Raw genomic sequence first — 19,004 nt, forward strand, 5'->3', positions numbered from 1 at the left:
CTGATGGCGAGATCGATTTATTTTTCGAGGTTGGTAGTAGATCAGAGCCTAGCACCTGACCGGATGAGCTCAAAAGTCCATTTCCTCTTCCTCAGCTGCGGCGTAAAACGACACCGTCGGGACTTTCCCCGCTCAAATTTCTCCGTTTCACAAAGCCACCAAACTCAGGTCCACTTTTACCCTGTCTCTCCGCTCTCCGTTTGCTCCTACCTAAAACGACGTCATGTTTGACGTTTGCCTTCTTTTCCTATCAGAAAGACGCATTTATCCTCTACAGTCTCCGCTACCAAAAACGAGGTCGTGGGTCTCGTGGTTTCGGCCGTTTGAGTTTCACAGTTTCACTTTCTCCTTTTGTGCCTTCTCTGATCTAAAAGGACTGCGTTTACATCCGGTTATTTCTTAACGTCAAGCGACAGCCCAAAGCTTAAAATAAAGCAGAGGTCGTGATTCAACGGTTTCATGGTCTAAAAATCTCATATCGTGGATCATCAAAAAAAATTAATATAAAAACTTGAAAAATTAGACCGAAGCTGTAAGGAATGCAATAGCCATAACCATTAATAAGGGCCAATGCATCGTTGGAAACATCCCATTTCATTGCCATGTCCTGTAGTTCTATTTTTAATGTAGAGCAACGTCACAAGAAATTTCTCTTGGGTAAAAAATGCTTTTATACCGCCCCTTCACTGGAACAAAGAATTGTGCAGAGGTAAAAGCGGCTTTCACACATGGCAGCCCGGTGTACTTGAATTAAGAATGATCACATATGTGTAAATTTGTTCGTATGGGGAGGCTTTGATAGCTATTGTAGTGACATGCTTTACAACTTACCCACAAGTGAGAACTGCTAAAAGCTAATTATAGCCACCCACAACCTTTTGCAAATACATGTAGATGGCATTTCTCTTAAACAAACAAAATCAAAACTCATCTACTCTTTCTTTCATGTAAAACAGTTGGGTTTCAAAGGATCAAACTGCAAATGTGTTCCAAACCTAGCAGCCACTCTTTTTTACTTTATGTAGCAATCTCATCCACCTCTGAATTAAACACAAAGCTCGGAAAGGTAGTCGTTATGTCCCTGCATTTTTGCACCCAAACAAATTAATTACTCAACTGTCAAAAAAAGCTTCTTTGTGATGATTGTTGATGCTTGAGACCAGAACATTGTGATTACCCACCTTAGATAAGGAAGTGTCATTATCTTCAACAATGATGGGTTCCGAGAAACAAAATTCTGCCACTCAGATTTATCAATCCTCCCATCCTGATTTACGTCAGCTTCCAAGAACGTCTGTTGACAAATTCTAAAATCTCAGCAACCAAATAGCAGAAAAGAAAAGAAAGGCAAAAAGAAACCCAGTACCAACAGGAAAGACATGAAAGTTATGAGGAGAGAGATATTTCGGAATGCAATTCATGAAAATCACTATTGAGGCCCTAGAGTGTGTACTACAAATATAAGTTAATTTGCCCACTCCAACCAATGGCGACGCCAGGAATATTTCCTGTTTTATATAAAGGCCAAAGAAACTGTTCAGGAAACCAAAAATTCAGGCCAACTGCCTAGATCAACTGCCACTTTTCATGTCCTGTTAGCATGGAAAGTGACAGTAGGTTAAATTTTCCTTTCCTGAAAAAGGAGACAACCAACAGGATTCATTCATATGCTTTATTCCCCTTCAATGGGATAATAGAATATACAGTTCAACTGGAATCCAGCTTCTCACACAGCCCCTAAATTTCCAATCATCATCCTCATGGATTTGACCTTTTTGTGATGACCCAGTTGGGCAGACGTCAATCTTGAATGCTCAAATAGGCAGATATATCTAGGTTATAAATGGTTTATGTTGACTGGACAAAACATGTGATGTAGTAATGTAGCATGTTCAATGAATTCTCTAAGAGAATTATGTGGTTGCTTATAGCTCAGTTCAACAAGTCACCTTATCAAGTATTATCTCGATGGTTTCATCAGCCAACTTCATTTCAGATTCACACAGAAGTGCAATTAACATTTGTTTGACCTGCCAAAATCAAATAGAATGAAGATGCCTACATGGAGGTTTCAATAAAACATAATTGAATCAACACAACAATCAAGAGAAAAGTCCTGTAATTTTCTCTTCAGATAATCACGTCCATGAGCTGGGCTCAGGTAAATGAACACGTAATAAACAGGACAAAGATAGATTAGAAACAGAATACATGTAAGCATTTTACTATTTCTAATAAGGAAAATAGTTGTCTTTGGGACCTTTGAAGCAGAAGTATGTATGATGTATAAATAATTGGCAATAAAAGAGGCAAAAACCAAAAAACATAAGTGTCTATCATGTTCTCTCTTGACCAATTGAAAAAAAAAATATAACCCATAGACATGACAAATAAAGCAGCAAGGTACCTCTTGCCGCTCAATGAATCCTGTGCTATCCAAATCATAGAGCTTGAATGAAACTGCAATATTATGTCAAATACAAGATGCATTAAAATATACTGAGAACAATTGCACAAAACAGTACTCCAGTTCATGCAATTCAAAGCAATCCTAAAATGTCAAGTAAACTTACAATCAATTTTGTCTTCTTGTGGGGCATTTGGATGGAAAACATTTAGTGACCTGACAAAGTCACCAAAATCAATGACTCCCTTCCGCTTAACATCAAAAAGATCAAAGATCTGCAAGTTCAATGATCCCAATTTCTGATTAAAAAATTATTCCAATTTCAAAACAAATAGAAGTATTTAGATGGTGAAAAGAATAATGCTTGCAGTGCATATAGTTCAAGTTTCTTACAATGAGGTTTAACTAATCACATTAAAAAATTCTTTTAAATCAACTCCCCCCTTCCCACCTAATGGGCCCATATGGCTGGAATTCTTCCAGTACTGACCAAGTGAGGGATTGATTCCAGCAATAAAATCCACAGCTCACTTCACCACCCCTAATGGATTAAAGAGATCCATCCAGATACAAATAATTTCTTTATTTAAAATGAAAGAACAAAACAGTCCAGCACTAGGTATTTTCATATTACATTTTTTGAATCCCTTCTTTTGGTGATTTTTGGTATTTTTGATCTTTTGACACAATCAACCTTTCTCAACAGATCTATCGAATTCGATCTTTTAAGCCCTCCATTGCAGAAATTTGGAAACCAATTTGGCAAGTTTTCATCGAAGTTCCTCTTTGTCAAGCAAATCTTCAGCTCGGAAGCCTAGTTAAACAACTGCCCAAGTCCTACTCTTAATCAATCACAGCCTTATATCCGACATAGAGATAGACTTAGGACTGTGCAAGTCATGGGCATTCATCAAAAACCTAAACCAAGACATCTTCATCACATATCTGAGGGATTAGAATATCCATGTCGATCAAAAAGGAATCCATTAAGGAAATCTCACTCTTTTTGACTTGGTAACTAGACATTGCGATTGACCTCATGAAAGTAAAATGCTGTGGAAAGGTGCATAAAAAATCTTTGATGTGCATATTCTAGCCACAAGTAAAATAAAAAACATCTGCCAAAACCGGTTGATAGGCTGGTTTTTAATGCAATACAATAAAAAACATTGACCAGAAGTTTAAATACAGGAAAAAAAACACCATCAAATATCATTCAAACATTATCCCACATCCTTTTCTTCCTTTGATAGGAAAATGAGAAAATATATAAAAAGCGCACACAATATCATGAGGTACATAATAAACGCCCAGAGTAGGTGAGAAGGACAAAAAAAAAAAAAAACTCTCTCCTTACTTTAAGCTTAGGCATTCTACAAAATCTATTCCACATCTTAAACAAGTGTAAGCTCCAAAGATAACCCACATCACTGGTTTTGAACCAATATCGTATTGTAAGCATAATTTAGACCTTGCTCTAGAAAATATTTAAATGAATAAATAAAGAACAATACGTATTACCCTATTTGCAAAGAGATTCTCCTTCTTTCTGTTCTTGAATAGAGCCAATTGAAACTCTTCCTGCATATACAAGAGGAACATTGAATGCTCCGTTTGAGCAAAGATCTACAAAAGGACATCTTTCTTTTTCATAAATACTATAGAAACAACTACAGAATAGAACATAAGCAAATAGAAATGCACCTACAAATAAACACAAATTTTGTCAATCTTGGAAATGAAGATATTGAAGTGTTGCTATGATTCAGCAGGTGGTAAAGTTAGGAAACAGCAGTGTTGTAATTAGAAAATAATATCATGAAGGCTGCACCATACCATCATGCTACGCAAGCAATGACCAATCTCTGTCTCCTCTCTCTCTCTCCCTATTTGTGTCATGTATGTGTTTGTGAGAGAGAGAGAAAGAGATATACAAGTGCAAGCCTTTAAAATTATAAATAATATCTTGTCAAAATTTGAAACCATTTTCAATGGATCCCTGTATTAAGTTATATACAAGCACAACCCTTTGAAATCACAGATGATACCAAGTTGAAAATAGCAATCCCATTCCAATGGACTCCTATATTTATTGATAAATTTAAAGAAAAAAAATTAGGGCCTTCTAAAGATCAACCAAAAATATAATTTCATAGTAGAGAAAAAAACAAAGGAAACAAAACAGAAAAGAAATGAGGACAAAGAAAAAGCTAAAATTAATACCATTACAGATTACCTTGTTTATTAACCCATCATCAATTACAGAACTGCTAATGCTCTTGAATAGCTCAAATAGTGCTTCAACTTCACTCACACTAACTGAAGAATCAAGAAATGGCAAGACAGTTGGCTCACTATCAATCGACATCAAAATAAACAAAAAGATATAATGCTGTTAGAATGCACCATAGAAAAAATAGCATGACCTTCAGTTCATTCCATATTGTAAAAAAGGAGAACAGTTTAGGTCTACTTACAAGCCTCAAAGATTAACCATAAAACAATAGAATGCATGAATTATCTTACGAGTGTTTGTTCAAATGCATATACAAGCATACATGTTTTTTTATCCAAGTGTAACTAGCAAATAGATTATCCAAATTTAATTATACCAATAAAGAATGAAAGTGTATTCCCCATGCCACAAAAAACAGGTACATTAGAACAATTAAATTTATGGGTTTTAACTTGGTGTTTCATACAGAAGTATTTTTCAAGGGATTTAAGTGTATGGTCCTAAGAAAGATCAGACTGAGCTAGGTTTAAAATCATCATGGCCATATCTACAATTTTTCCACAACAAGCAACTACCCATGCCATTATTGGGTTCCACGAAACCCAAGATTATTAAACATTTGTAACCAGCTCATGGGCTTAAAATTCTGGCACAAGCATAACAAGCTCCAAACCAAAGAGAAAACTAACAATAACTGATTGGAAGGATAAAAGCTAAAAATAGGTACATTAGAACAATTAAATTATGGGTTTCAACTCAGTGTTCCATACAGAAGTATTTTCCAGGGATTCAAGTGTATGGTTCTAAGAAAGATCAGACCAAGCAAGATGTAAATTCATTATGGCCATATCTACAATTTTTCCCCCATCTACTTGCCATTATTGTGTTCCACAAAACCCAAGATTATTAAACATTTGTAACCAAGCCGTGGGCCTAAAATTCTGGCACGATCATAACAAGCTCCAAACCAAATAGTAAACTAACATTAACCGATTGGAAGGATAGAAGCTAAATTCACAATCACACAGCATGCATCATTACAAAGCAGAGACCAGAGACAAAGAAAAAGCTGTATCAACATTAACCTTCTAATGAAATAGTAAACAACTTACAAGCTGTTTGGGAAGCAAGAATTACTGGGTCCTCATGTCCAGGAAACTGCTTTCTTGCTGTTGACTGAAAGCAGCCCATTTACAGAAGAAGGAGAAGCGCACAACTAGACTACCGCCTAGGCTTCACTACAGTACATCATCAAAACCATCCTGACCTTACAGTACGATCCAAATTTCAAAAACCACCACACAGAAATAATTAGTAAAAAAAAAAAAAAAAGGCCAATCTCAAATAACACATATGAATCCTTACATTGAAAGGACATTTTTCTAATCTAAAAATGCAAATAAGGGAAGCTTAGAAAATCCCATGAACAAGTTCCGACAAGATGAAAAATTTTCGAGACTTAATCATCATAATCCCAAAATAAATTATAACAAATTAACGAGGATTCAATCTAGAATCCACCCAGTGAAATGCAATAATTACTTTCTAACTCTTTATTAGGTCCAAATTCGGGTCTAGATCCCCTAGAAACTAAAACAACATTAGAAACACGATTCAAATTTTTCCTTTTCTCCGTATCTCAGAATCCAAACAAAGAAATATAATTTGGCCCAGCCGCGGTAAGACTCGTTCTCTCAAAACTAAACCAACATAAAATCAAAAAATAGAAAAAAAAAAACTAAAATTTTCATTTTTCTTTCCCTTTTCTTCCATTTCCCATCAACCAGAGAGAGACGCTACCGCGCCTTCACTCCGTCTCTCGGAAACCAAAACAACATTGAAGAGGAAAAAAGGAAAAGAAAAAGAAAAAGATCCAAAATATCCTTTTCTTCCTTCTTTTTCTTTCATTTTATCAGCAGCCAAACCATCCCACCACAAACCCCTCCATGCAACCGAACAAACAAAGAGATCCAAGAATGAGAGAGAGAAAATCACTTACCGACCGAGCTCGGCCGGCGAAAGAGGAAGGGAAAGAAGCGAAGACTCTTGCGGAGTGAAAGATAAGAGGCGTTTAAGAAGTGGTTGAGGAACGGTCGGGACGGCTAGGAGTTTTCAATCACGAATTTTCCCGAGAAAATTGCATTCTTATGTCTGAAGTCTGAACAAGTAAAGTTGGAAACCCCGATAAAAGCTGAGAACAAAAGTAAAGGGTTACGGTGAGTGACTCCACGCGCTGTGTTGAGCGCCTGGAGAAAGAAATATCGGAATTTAACGCGCTAGAATGGAATATTCGTCTCAAGCTTTTATGGCACGTGATCCTCCCTCCTTCAGTGATCAGTCCACTTTGCCAGCACGTGAAACCACTACCTCTCTTTCCCCCACCCGCCCCGTGTTTCCTCTTGGAAACGCAAAGCATAGTTTTAATATCTTAGATCTATTTTAAATTTAAAAAATAAATAAAATAGATATATTAAGGTGAGTGTTGATTTTTTGTGAAATAGAAAAACTAAATATTAATCAACATAATTAAGATAAATTTATTATTAATACTTTGATTGGTATCAATAAATTATTAACCAAAAAATCACCCTCATTTATGATATTAGAAATAAAAATCAAATTCGTTATAAATATGGCATTTACAATATTAAATTTTCTTCTATATTAAGAACTTTTACAAAAAATAATATTTTGCATCTAAATATAGAAATAGAAATCTGATTCGGTATACGGTTTCAAATTTTAATAACTATAAAATGTTCATTTTTATAATTTTCATTAAATTTTATTCTCGTTATGGTTTATGCAAATTAAGCAATAATTAATATAAATTTATATAATGTAAATCATTAAATAGATTTATAAATACATCTATTTATAAACAAAAATAATAATGAAAATAAGTTATTTGTCTTTTTTTTCTTTTTTTTCTTTTTTTTTTTTGGAAATTATATTATAAAAATAAATTAAAAAAAATCCCAAATTATGTGCATATAAAATTAAGTTTTTTTCTTTTCTTTTCTAAAACTCAATATGTGTCTTAAGAAGTAAAAATTAGATTAGCAATTTGAAATTATATAGGAAAAATTATTGCTCAAGTGTGCTACTTTATTGTAATTTTACAATAATTTCTCAAATAAAGTTATTTGATTCTTCTTATTTTTTCCATGAATATATGTTCCAATGAAAAATGCATTTGTTGGAACATTTGAAATATTTATTATTGGTGTGCAAATTACAAATATCTAATTAAAATCCTCCTTTGATATGAAATAATTGAAAAAATAAATAAAGATATAGACATTTAAGCATCATGTATGATAATTTACTTAAAAACTTAAGTTAATTTTAAGTTAAAACAACTTAAAACTTATTACTTAATTTTTATTTTAAGTATTAAGGTTGTTTGATAAAATTATATTATAAATTATTATAAATCATCAAATTGATATATTTATGATCATAAATTATAACTAATATAAAGAAGTTAAGTAACAATTGAGATTGTAAAGTAGTAAAAGAAATTGTTTAGATAATTATGAAAAATAAAGATAAAAAAATAAAATGAATATATTAACTTAAAAATAAATTAATTATTTTTATTTATTATTTAAAATTGTTTTTAACTTTTAAGTCACACCATTAAACTATTTTACCAAACATATTTAATTTATCTAATAACTTAAATTAATTTATTAAATTGATTTACTTAAAAATGAAATTTATAACTTCTCATTAGTCAATTCAAATACGAGTTGAGATTCATTTCCCTAAATTAATTTTAGACACAATTAAAATAATGTCGATTTTTGGGCAAATACTTCTGAATTATTTGATATGATGAAGCATTGCTAAAGGAATTATTGCTAAAATTATTTTGGTTTATGTTAATAATAGTATTAAAATTAAAAAATAAAAAAAAATATTATCCCTCCATATATGATATTAAGATGATCAGTTTCATTCCAACTCTATTTTCCAATATTCTTATAAACACATAAATAAAAATTTAATTTTCGGAAATTTTTTTTACTTCCTCCACTAATAATAATAATTAAAAAAAAAAAAAAAAAGCCTTCCCATCACATGCAATTGTTTGGTTGTGCCTCAACCGCACATGTAATGTTACACCTTTTGCAGCAGAATTTAAATTATATGCGACAAACTCTTAAAATAGTGTTTTAGATTATTCATAGGATGGAATAGGAATCCTCAGACACAAAAATGTCCACCACTATAATCAGAAATTGTCTCCACCTCTATACAAACTATATTTTTATATGACATAATTCATATTTTATCATGGATTTAGGCTTTGATTCCCGGAAAATATTAATACCAAAAAAAAATTAAATACAATTAAAATTAGTTAAATAGTTACATATTTTAAAATTATTTAACATTTGTATAACGAGGGAAAATGAATGACACAGTTTTGAAAGAACATATAAAAATAATTTATTAATTCTAAATCTAATTTTTATTTTCCTTCAAAATTTTGTTTTTATTTTATTTCTCTGGCATTTTCCTTCTATTTTTCTATGAACCAAACTCAACCTTAGGCTATGTTTGGTTCCTAAAAAGTTTAAAAGAAAAAGCCAAAGAAAGAAAATAGAGAAAAATTATGTTCAATTCCCAAAAGTAGGAAAGAAAAAAAATATTAAGGAAATTGATTTTCTTATGTTTGGTTTTCATATGGAAAATTTCAAAGATAATTAAATATAATTAAAATTATTTAGAAACTTACGTATTTTTAAATTATTTAATATTTATATTCATAAATTAAAATAAATAAAATAAATTTTAAATAGCAAATAAAAATAATTCATCATATTTTTATTTTATTTAACTTTTTTTCCTTTCTACTTTTTCTTCATATTTTATTTCCCTCACATTTTCCTTCAAATTTTATAAAACAAGTTGAAAAAAAAAGTAAAAAAAAAAACAAAAATATATTTAAAATTTATAAATTATTTTTATATATTATTTCAAACTTTTTTCACTTATTTAACTATTTCATATAAATATTAGATAATTTTAAAAAATATATACAAATTTCTTAATAATTTTAATTATATTTGATTTTCTATTTTATTTTTCATCATAAAACCAAATACAAAAAATAATTTTTTTTTTTAGTATTTTTTTTCCTTCCCTAATGTTTCCGGAAGCCAAACATATTGAAGAATTAATGAGAAAACTTTGAATTTTCTAAAATGTAACTTTTCCTCTAAGATATAAATTTTCTTGATCAACTACCGCGTTGAATTTTAAGATGTTCATTTGATTCCAAACCCAACATTTTTCCTAAAAAAAGGGAAAAAGGAAGTTTCCGGTACTTCCCACATCGTTCAAATGCCAATAATTCAACTAAATTATATTATCTCAAAATCTTTGAAACACATTCGTAGCCATCATTGTATTCAATTTTGATTAGAATATCCATCAACTTGGGTGTGTAGCATTTGATTTGTGCCACGACTATTTGTTCACATGGCACTTTTTGGTCAGATACAACCGACAGGTGTTCTTTATTGACAATATGAGTTTAGAATATTGGATGGTAGTTGAAATCTTCTTCCAAGTCTTGTGCAAGTAATTCAAGTCCGCTCTTTGAATGGTTACGTGTCGCTTTCGGTTCGCCCCAACTTGGCTGGTCCTATCGAAAGTTGACACGACTCATTTCGAAACCAGCTGATTAGTCTCCTGGCATGTATTTAATCATACGTAATCATGTTTCGTGCTTCTTAATTTAATAGAGTTTTAGACACTTAGAATCATGTAGAAATATTTTACATCTGTACTTACTTTGACTCCTATTGGGAAGATGTCCATTTTCAAACATTTTTTATTGTATAAATTATTAAGCTTATATTTAGAAAGTAAAAAATAAATTAAAAATTTAATAAATATTGTAGATAGATAGACTGACTATTATAATTTGACTACGTGAGTATAATATAAAGTTTATATGTCTTGTTTATAACTTATATTAAAGAAAAATATAATTTAGCATTACACATCACTCATGCAACAAAAACAATAATAGCGACATAATAATTTGTTTTAAGATAATGATTCCTTAAAAATTCGGATCACGGAAATTTAGGGGAATTATCTGCAATTAAATATTAATTTTCCTTTCTAGGTGTTGATATGACTGAAAATATGAACGGACGATCCTTGAGAAGGAGAGTGGGGTTTGGATCCAGCTAGGTTAAGATTTAAATCTTCCCAAGTATTTAAAGCCTTATTCACATGCTATAGCGTTAAGCCGTTGAGAAGATTAGGTGGTTGGGATCACGCGCCTATGCTGGCTCGGAAAAGGCAATTTGCTATTATTGATATATGAAAATGGTCTATTTACAATTAATTGACACTTCCACTAATTGGGTATGATATTTGGGGGCACACACACGTACACCAAATTCAACTTTATAATAAAAATAAATTTAAGACATGTATCATGAGATTTAAATATAATTTAATTTTAATCGCATAAGAAACACTTACAATGGACTTTTTCCTATGGAAGGTAAAATAAGTTATATGGTTGAATTTTTAAGTACTTGTGGAGAGCTGCTTAATGCCTAGAAAAGTCAGCACCCTCCCAAAATTTTGGCAAATCTATAGACAAAAGATGAGAAGTTTCACCTTATTACATGGGACAATGAAATTAGTCTCAACCACCGGTGAGCCAGGTAGTGCCCATGGGTACATGCCCCTGGGAAAATATTAAAACAAAAAACCTACATATCTTGCAATAGTATGACTCAAATCCGAGCTGGTTATTGCTTTTCCTAACAATGATAATTATGGAGTATTGGTTTAAAGCCCATATTTGTTTCAAGAATTGCCCCCTAAACTAAATTATTAGCTCGCCACTGATCCCAACTATGGAAAATAGTATTGTATGTCATGGTTGAATTATCAATTCAAGTTTTATTATCTCATAGTTTAAAAGTAAATTTAATAATAATAATTTTTTTTAGATATGAAAATAATTAAGAAAATGGGAAAATTGTGTTTTGAGCCCAGCTGGGCCCAAAAATTAATATTTGGTCCATATAATTTTCAAATTGATGAAAATGATATAAGATGTTAAAAGATCAATATATTCTTCAAATTTCTATATATTATCTTTTAAGGATATAAAATATTGTTGGACTAAAATACCTCATAACCTTTTACATAAGTTTTTTTTTGTCTTTATTGAACCACCATTCATGCAACCTCAATAATTATATTTTAACAATTTGAATTTTTCATTGTTTTTAAAAATTTTTTATAAATAATTGAAAATCAACATTATTTTTTATTTTAAATTATAAATAAAGAAAAATTATGTTCAAAAATTATTTTTAAAAATACTTTATAAAAAAATGGTAATATGATTTATATTTTTTATATTTTCTTTTTGAAAAAACATTTAATTAAAAAATGAAAACTATTTTTAAAAATAAAAATTGAAAACCTTGTTTAGTACTATTTTTATATGAAAATAATAAAAAGAATTAAATTTCATTTATTGATTATCCATTTTTATTTTTTTCTATTAGTTATTTTAATAAATATATATATATATATATATATATATATATATATATATATATATTTCCATCTTCCACTAACCAATGAAAACATGGTTAACCTACCTATGATTACATATTGAGTAGGGGGTATATGGAATTTGAGTCACTGTACAAAGGTGTACAAGACTATTATTTGTGAAAGATTTTAAGTGATTCTGAAAAATTTGTTTGTTTATTTCCCATAACCGAGAATAAATGACATTCCTTACATACATTAGTTAAACATACATTCATCTCATGCACTTTATCTAACTTGTATATGGTCATCTGAATAGGTACCTTACTTATGATGATTGTAAAACAAAATTATATAACAATTTTTTTTCTTTTTTAAATCCAAACCAATGCAAATATGGTTAAACGACCTATTGTCATATATTCATGAAATGATGTATGTGTCTCTAAATTTGAGTTATTTTACAGTGGTATTACTATAACTGTATAAGACAAATATACTAATTGTATAAGGGTGCACAAAACTACTTTTTGTTAAGGATTTCATGTGATTTTAAAAAACTTTCCCAATTTTTTCCACTCAAAGATTTTTTTCCCCACTCAAATTCTCTCACTCAAGAATTGTTTCGAATTTTATTTTAAAATTTCATCATCAAAATTTTGTAATTGCATATTTTGTTTTTGTAGTTTTAGCAATGTTTTTTCTTTCCACTATTTTATTTTATTTTTTGGTGAAATTTTATCCAAATGAATCTATATTTAAAATTATAATCATATTTATCAATTTTTTTTACTAAGATTATCTTTAATTCTTTTAATATATTTATACTCATTTATTTAAAAAATGAAACACTAGTTTTTTTTTATAAACATGTTCTATTACCTTTCAAGTAAAAAATTAGATAAGTTTGAAAGTCAATAAAAAAAAATAAATACCACTTTCAATAATTTTTATATAAAATTTTATATAATATATTTTATTTGAAATTTAATTTCTAAAGTTTAACTAAAAAATTGTATTGACAATTTTCTTGTTGTGAGTCAAAATACTTTGCATTAGTCTATCCAAATAAGAAAAATTATTAATATAATATTAGAATTTCATATCTTAGTTATTTTTTTCAATAAATTTATCTTTTTAAAAATTTTAAAATAAAAACAATAAAAATTGAAAAGCTAAAAGGATATATATATAAAATAAAGTGAGGTGATAGTTAATTTTTAAATTTTTTAAAATATGGTTAATGTAGAAAATATAAAAAATAATTAAAAATAAGAGAAAAATATAAATGAAAGTGTAATATAAATTTAAAATAAAAATTAAAAATTAAACTAAAAGATAAATACAAAAAGATAAAAAATATTTGGATGAAAAATCCCAAAATTTTTATCATTGTTTATAATAAAAGCAAAAAGATTCAATATCTTTAAAAATGAAAAACAAAAAAATATTATTGCTTTTTATTTGACATAAAATAGAAATATAGATTGGAAGAAAAAGAAAAAAGAAAAAAAAGTTAGAAATGAGTAATACTTAATAGGGAATAGAAAAGGGAAAAAAAATAAAATTAAATTAAAATTCACACTCATTTGTGCCTATGTAAGGGTTAAGGATATTTTGGGGATTAATGAAAGATAATATCCTTCATCTTAATTTTCATACTTTGTTTGGGTCTTGCGCTTAAATATGCATGATATATGGACCAAATGTTAATTTTTGGGCCCAACTGGACTCAAAACACAATTCTCCCTAAGAAAATTTCTAAATTATCGGGGAAATGAATTTTGAAAATTTGTTTTCGATGAAATAGTTTATTATTTTATTTATTTAAATAATCAACTAATTTTTGATGAAATTATATACTGATGTGGTATTAGATATATTATTTAACAACCTCAATTTTTTAATCAATTGTCATGCAGAGTAGAAAAAGCAAGATAATAACTAAAACTAATTACTTTTAAATGGTTAGCTCATTTCATGTTATTGCTTGTGAAAGGAAACAGTTGGGCCCGTGTGCGCAAACAGCCATACTGCTCGCCTAGGCCCATGTCGTGATCCATCGACCAACCCAATGTCGTGATCCATTGCCCTAATCTAGCGCACTACCAACCCCATAAGGGCAAGCTGAACATTGGCAAAGTCCATCCCACTCTAGAGCCCAACGCTCCTGGCTCTTTCTCTGACCATTTTCGCTCTGTTTAGTTTGTGAAAATTTGAGGAAAAATGCCAAGGAAGAAAAGGAAAAAGAGAGTAAAAGTAAAAGGAGAAAAAAAAATGATGAAGATGGAAACAAAAAATTGATTTAAAATTAATAAACTATTTTTTTATATAACTTATCAAACCCGTTCCACTTATTTTAAATTTTTTTATATAAAAATTAAATAATTTGAAATTATTCAAGATTTTAATTAATTTTAATTTTTTAATATTTTTATATAAATATTAAATAATTTAAAAATATATAAGTTTTTAACTAATTTTAATTATATTTATTTTTTATTCATAAAATTACCATTTTTTCTTTCTTTTTACTTCCCTAACACCAAACATGTTCAACTTTAGTTCTTTATAAAAATGTGTCTCTCCTTTTGTGAGAGTTTTCAATTTGTCTCTCCTTTTGTGAGAGTTTTCATTTTGTCTCTCCCCTTGTGAGAGTTTCTGCTTTTTTTTCTCCTATCATTTGTTTCATTCTGTGAAGGGTGTGCTTACTTCTATTATGGATTATCGGCTGGAAAATCTCTCACTCTCAGTTGATGAGGAGGAGGAACTTGTTCTTGATACGGGTGAGGATGGGAGCACTACTCAGTCTTTTGATCTATGCCTCATTGGAAGGTTTCTCACTGATCGGATGATCAATTTTAATGCTATGAAACATCGCCTTGCCAGCGTTTGGAGACCCGGAAAAGGTATCTGTATCAAAGAAATCAACAAACAACTTTTCCTTTTCCAATTCTTCCATATTGTTGATTTGAAGAGAGTTCTTGAGGGAGGTCCATGGACTTTTGACAACCACCTACTCATTCTCCACCATCTAAAACAAGGTGCAATTCCAACTGCTATACCTTTATTTCATGTTATGTTTTGGATTCAAGTATATGATATTCCAGTGGGGTCTATGTCTCTTAATGTTGGTAAGCAACTTGGCAACTTTATTGGAAAATTTGTTGACTACGATATAAATAACAATGCTGGCCTGTGGAGAAATTTCATGCGTATTAGAGTTCTTCTGGATGTGAGGCAGCCATTAAAAAGGTGGAAGAAAATTCGAAAACCTCAGGGGGAGTGGTCCTTGGTTCACTTCAAATATGAACGGCTGAGCACTTTCTGTTATCTATGTGGCATGTTAGGGCATTCAGAAAAATTTTGTGATAAACTTTTCTCTATAACTGATGGTGATATCAAAAGAGAATGGAGTCCGGATCTTCGTGTTCCAACGAGAAGAGGTTCTGAATATGGTGGAGAGCGATGGTTGCGGGAAACAATGGAGAATTCTACGCATGCAGACGATTCCGGGTATGGTAATATTCCTAGGGGATCAGGATATGGATCTGATTTTTCCATTCAAGAAGTAATCAGCTCCGAGTCTGGTGGGATCAAGGATTTTCAAACTGCTAACAGATTGCCGCAAATATTGCATGGATTACAAACTTTTCCCACGTGCACTACCAAGCCATCTAGTTCCTCTCATGCAGAGGGTCACGTGATTACTTCAGGAGGTGATAATATGGGCTTTAAGGAAAATGGGCTGGAGATTGTGGAGGATAAAAAACGCAGAAGGGCCGAGCTATTTTTTTTAAGCCATTCAGATAGCATGGCTATTGATTCTGGAGAACAGGCCACTGCGAGTCAAGTTGCAGTGGCTGCTAACAGGGTGCTGGAAACAAGCTCCACTACCAAAAAGAATTACATTTCATTGGCGGGACCTGGTAACCAGGCCTGCCAACAGCCATGATAGGCATTAGTTGGAACTGTCGAGGGCTGGGCAACCCTCGAACAGTTCTAGCTCTATGTGAGATCAACAAATCTCGCAAGCCTGATTTTATTTTTCTTATTGAAACTCTTGTACATTCAGCACAAGTTGAGAAGTTGAAGTCTAAGCTGGGTTTTGAAGGTGCTTTCTGTGTTGATCGTGTGGGGCGTGGAGGAGGTTTAGCTTTTCTTTGGAGGAAGGCAGGGATGTTTTCTTTGTTGAGTTACTCTCAATCACATATAGATATGGAAGTCTCAGAGGAGGATGGTCTTCGGTGGAGAGTTACTGGTTTCTATGGTTTCCCGGATAGAAGCCAACGACATTTGTCTTGGAATCTTCTTCGGTCTCTCTATTCTGCTTCCTCTCTTCCATGGTGTTGTTTGGGTGACTTCAATGATATTGTCTGTAATGAAGAAAAAAAGGCAGTGTCCCACATCCTCCATGGTTAATTAGAGGTTTTTGTGAAGCTCTTTCAGACTGTCAACTTCAAGATCTTCCTCTCAAGGGGTATCCTTTCACTTGGGAAAGAGGTCGTGGGTCAAGTCACTGGGTTGAGGAGCGTCTTGATCGGGCTTTAGTAAATGTATCTTGGCTTAATCTTTTTTCTAATGCAAAGCTAAATAATTTAGTAGCTCCTGTCTCTGATCACTCCCCAATTGAGTTGAATACGGTGGACAAGTTTTCTTGTGTTTATAAATACAGGTTTCGGTTTGAGAATGGATGGCTCAAGGAGGATGGACTGGATTTTGTAGTGTCAAATGCATGGAGATCTCCTCATGCTGAGAGCCTGATAGACAAAATTCATACTTGCTCTTTTGCTTTAAAAGAGTGGGGCCGGGAACATGCTTTCAAGTTTAAGAATAAAATATCCCATTACAAAAGGTGTATTGAGCAATATAGGGACAAGGATGGGCCTACGAACAGTCAAGTTTTAAAAGCTTATAAAACTGCTTTATCTAATGTTCTTATGCAAGAAGAGTTTTTCTGGAAACAGAGGGCAAAAAGTCATTGGTTGCAGGGGGGAGACATGAATACACGTTATTTTCATGCAGTGGCTAGTGCAAGGAAGAGAGCCAATAAAATTAATAAATTGCAGGATGACATGGGGACCTGGTGGGAGGATCAACCTAATCTGTGCCGGGTGGCCTTATCATATTTTAAAACTCTTTTTGCTATGGAAAGAAATGTTTCTCTACCGGATTTAAGCTATGTGGACAGTAGGGTAACTGCGGCTCATAATGCAAACTTGCTATCTTCTTTTTCTTTTGAAGAATTCTCAATTGCAGTTCAACAAATGCATCCTGACAAGTCACCAGGACCGGATGGTTTCAATCCTGCTTTCTTTCAGCATTTTTGGCCTCTTATTGGCAAGGATATTTTTCATGCTTGCTCTTCTTGGTTAAACAACAATGAGTTTCCAGCTTCGTTAAATGAGACTATCATTGTTTTGATTCCAAAAAATGATAATCCTGTCTCAATGAGGGATCTTCGGCCTATTGCTCTCTGTAATGTCCTTTACAAAATTATAGCAAAGGTACTGGCCAATCGGTTGAAAGTTTTCCTTCCTGTTTTAATTGATGAATCTCAATCAGCTTTTGTTCCTGGTAGGGCTATCACAGACAATGTGGTAGTTGCCTTTGAGCTTATTCATTACATGAAAAGAAAAACTCATGGCAAGGTTGGGGATGTGGCTCTCAAAATTGACATCAGCAAGGCTTATGATAGAATACGTTGGGACTATCTCAAAGCTATCATGTTGAGAATGGGCTTTGATTCCAAGTGGGTGGAGTGGATAATGTTGTGTGTCTCTACTGTTTCCTATTCTGTCTCTGTGAATGGTGAGCTGGTTGGGCCATTTTCTCCTGGGCGCGGGCTAAGACAAGGAGACCCTCTGTCGCCATATTTATTTATCATTTGTGCAGAAGGTTTGTCTTCCCTCATTAAGCAGGCAGAGAGGCGGGGTGCTATTCATGGTTGTAGGATTTGTAGAGGTGCTCCTAGGATCTCACATCTTTTATTTGCCGATGATAGTTTCTTTTTCTTTAGAGCTGATGCAGTAGAGAGTTCAACCATGCACACTATTTTTGCTAAGTATGAATCTGATTCGGGGCAAGCTATTAATTTTCAAAAATCAGGTATCTTTTTAGTAGAAATGTCTCATCTTTGGATAGAGATTTTATCTCTAATATTCTTGGTGTTTCCACTCCTCTTAACACTGGAAGATATCTTGGGCTTCCCTCTTTGATTGGCAAAAGTAAAAGAGCTGTGTTTGGTTTTCTCCGTGATAGATTGTGGCGGCGTTTACAAGGATGGCAGAGTAAGTTGCTCTCTCAGGCAGGTAAGGAAATCTTGATCAAGGCAGTTGGTCAGGCTATTCCTTCATATTGTATGAGCACTTTTTTATTGCCTATTTCTCTAAGTGAAGAGCTACAAAAAATGATGAACTCTTTCTGGTGGGGCCCGAAGTCCGATGGAGGAAGGCGTATTAATTGGCTCAGTTGGGATAAATTATGCCTTCGGAAAGAAGAAGGTGGTCTGGGTTTTCGTATTAATTGTTTAGTACTATTTTTATATGAAAATAATAAAAAGAATTAAATTTCATTTATTGATTATCCATTTTTATTTTTTTCTATTAGTTATTTTAATAAATATATATATATATATATATATATATATATATATATATATATATATATATATATATATATATATATATATATATATATATATATATTTCCATCTTCCACTAACCAATGAAAACATGGTTAACCTACCTATGATTACATATTGAGTAGGGGGTATATGGAATTTGAGTCACTGTACAAAGGTGTACAAGACTA

The 19,004-nt window shown here is 31.7% G+C and overlaps 1 protein-coding gene across 3 annotated transcripts; it reads right to left on the minus strand.

The window, feature by feature from the left end:
* Nucleotides 1–699: 699 nt before the first annotated feature.
* LOC117934113 (calcineurin B-like protein 1) lies at nt 700–6,813 on the minus strand. Of its 3 annotated transcripts, none has more exons than XM_034855741.1 (9): nt 6,643–6,811; nt 5,756–5,905; nt 4,644–4,726; nt 3,929–3,988; nt 2,574–2,682; nt 2,408–2,460; nt 1,950–2,030; nt 1,182–1,294; nt 700–1,081 (listed from the first exon to the last, which is right to left on the minus strand). In XM_034855741.1, the coding sequence occupies exons 2-9, from the start codon at nt 5,832–5,834 to the stop codon at nt 1,018–1,020; spliced, it is 642 nt and encodes a 213-aa protein (XP_034711632.1). In that variant the 5' UTR covers nt 5,835–5,905; nt 6,643–6,811; the 3' UTR covers nt 700–1,017. The 3 variants fall into 3 exon arrangements, with proteins under 3 accessions (XP_034711632.1, XP_034711625.1, XP_034711641.1); XM_034855734.1 differs by having other exon boundaries at nt 5,756–5,910; XM_034855750.1 differs by lacking the exon at nt 1,950–2,030 and having other exon boundaries at nt 5,756–5,910; nt 6,643–6,813.
* Nucleotides 6,814–19,004: the final 12,191 nt, after the last annotated feature.

The sequence above is a fragment of the Vitis riparia genome, chromosome 2 (genome assembly GCF_004353265.1).
Source record: "Vitis riparia cultivar Riparia Gloire de Montpellier isolate 1030 chromosome 2, EGFV_Vit.rip_1.0, whole genome shotgun sequence".
In the NCBI taxonomy this organism is placed as follows: domain Eukaryota; kingdom Viridiplantae; phylum Streptophyta; class Magnoliopsida; order Vitales; family Vitaceae; genus Vitis; species Vitis riparia.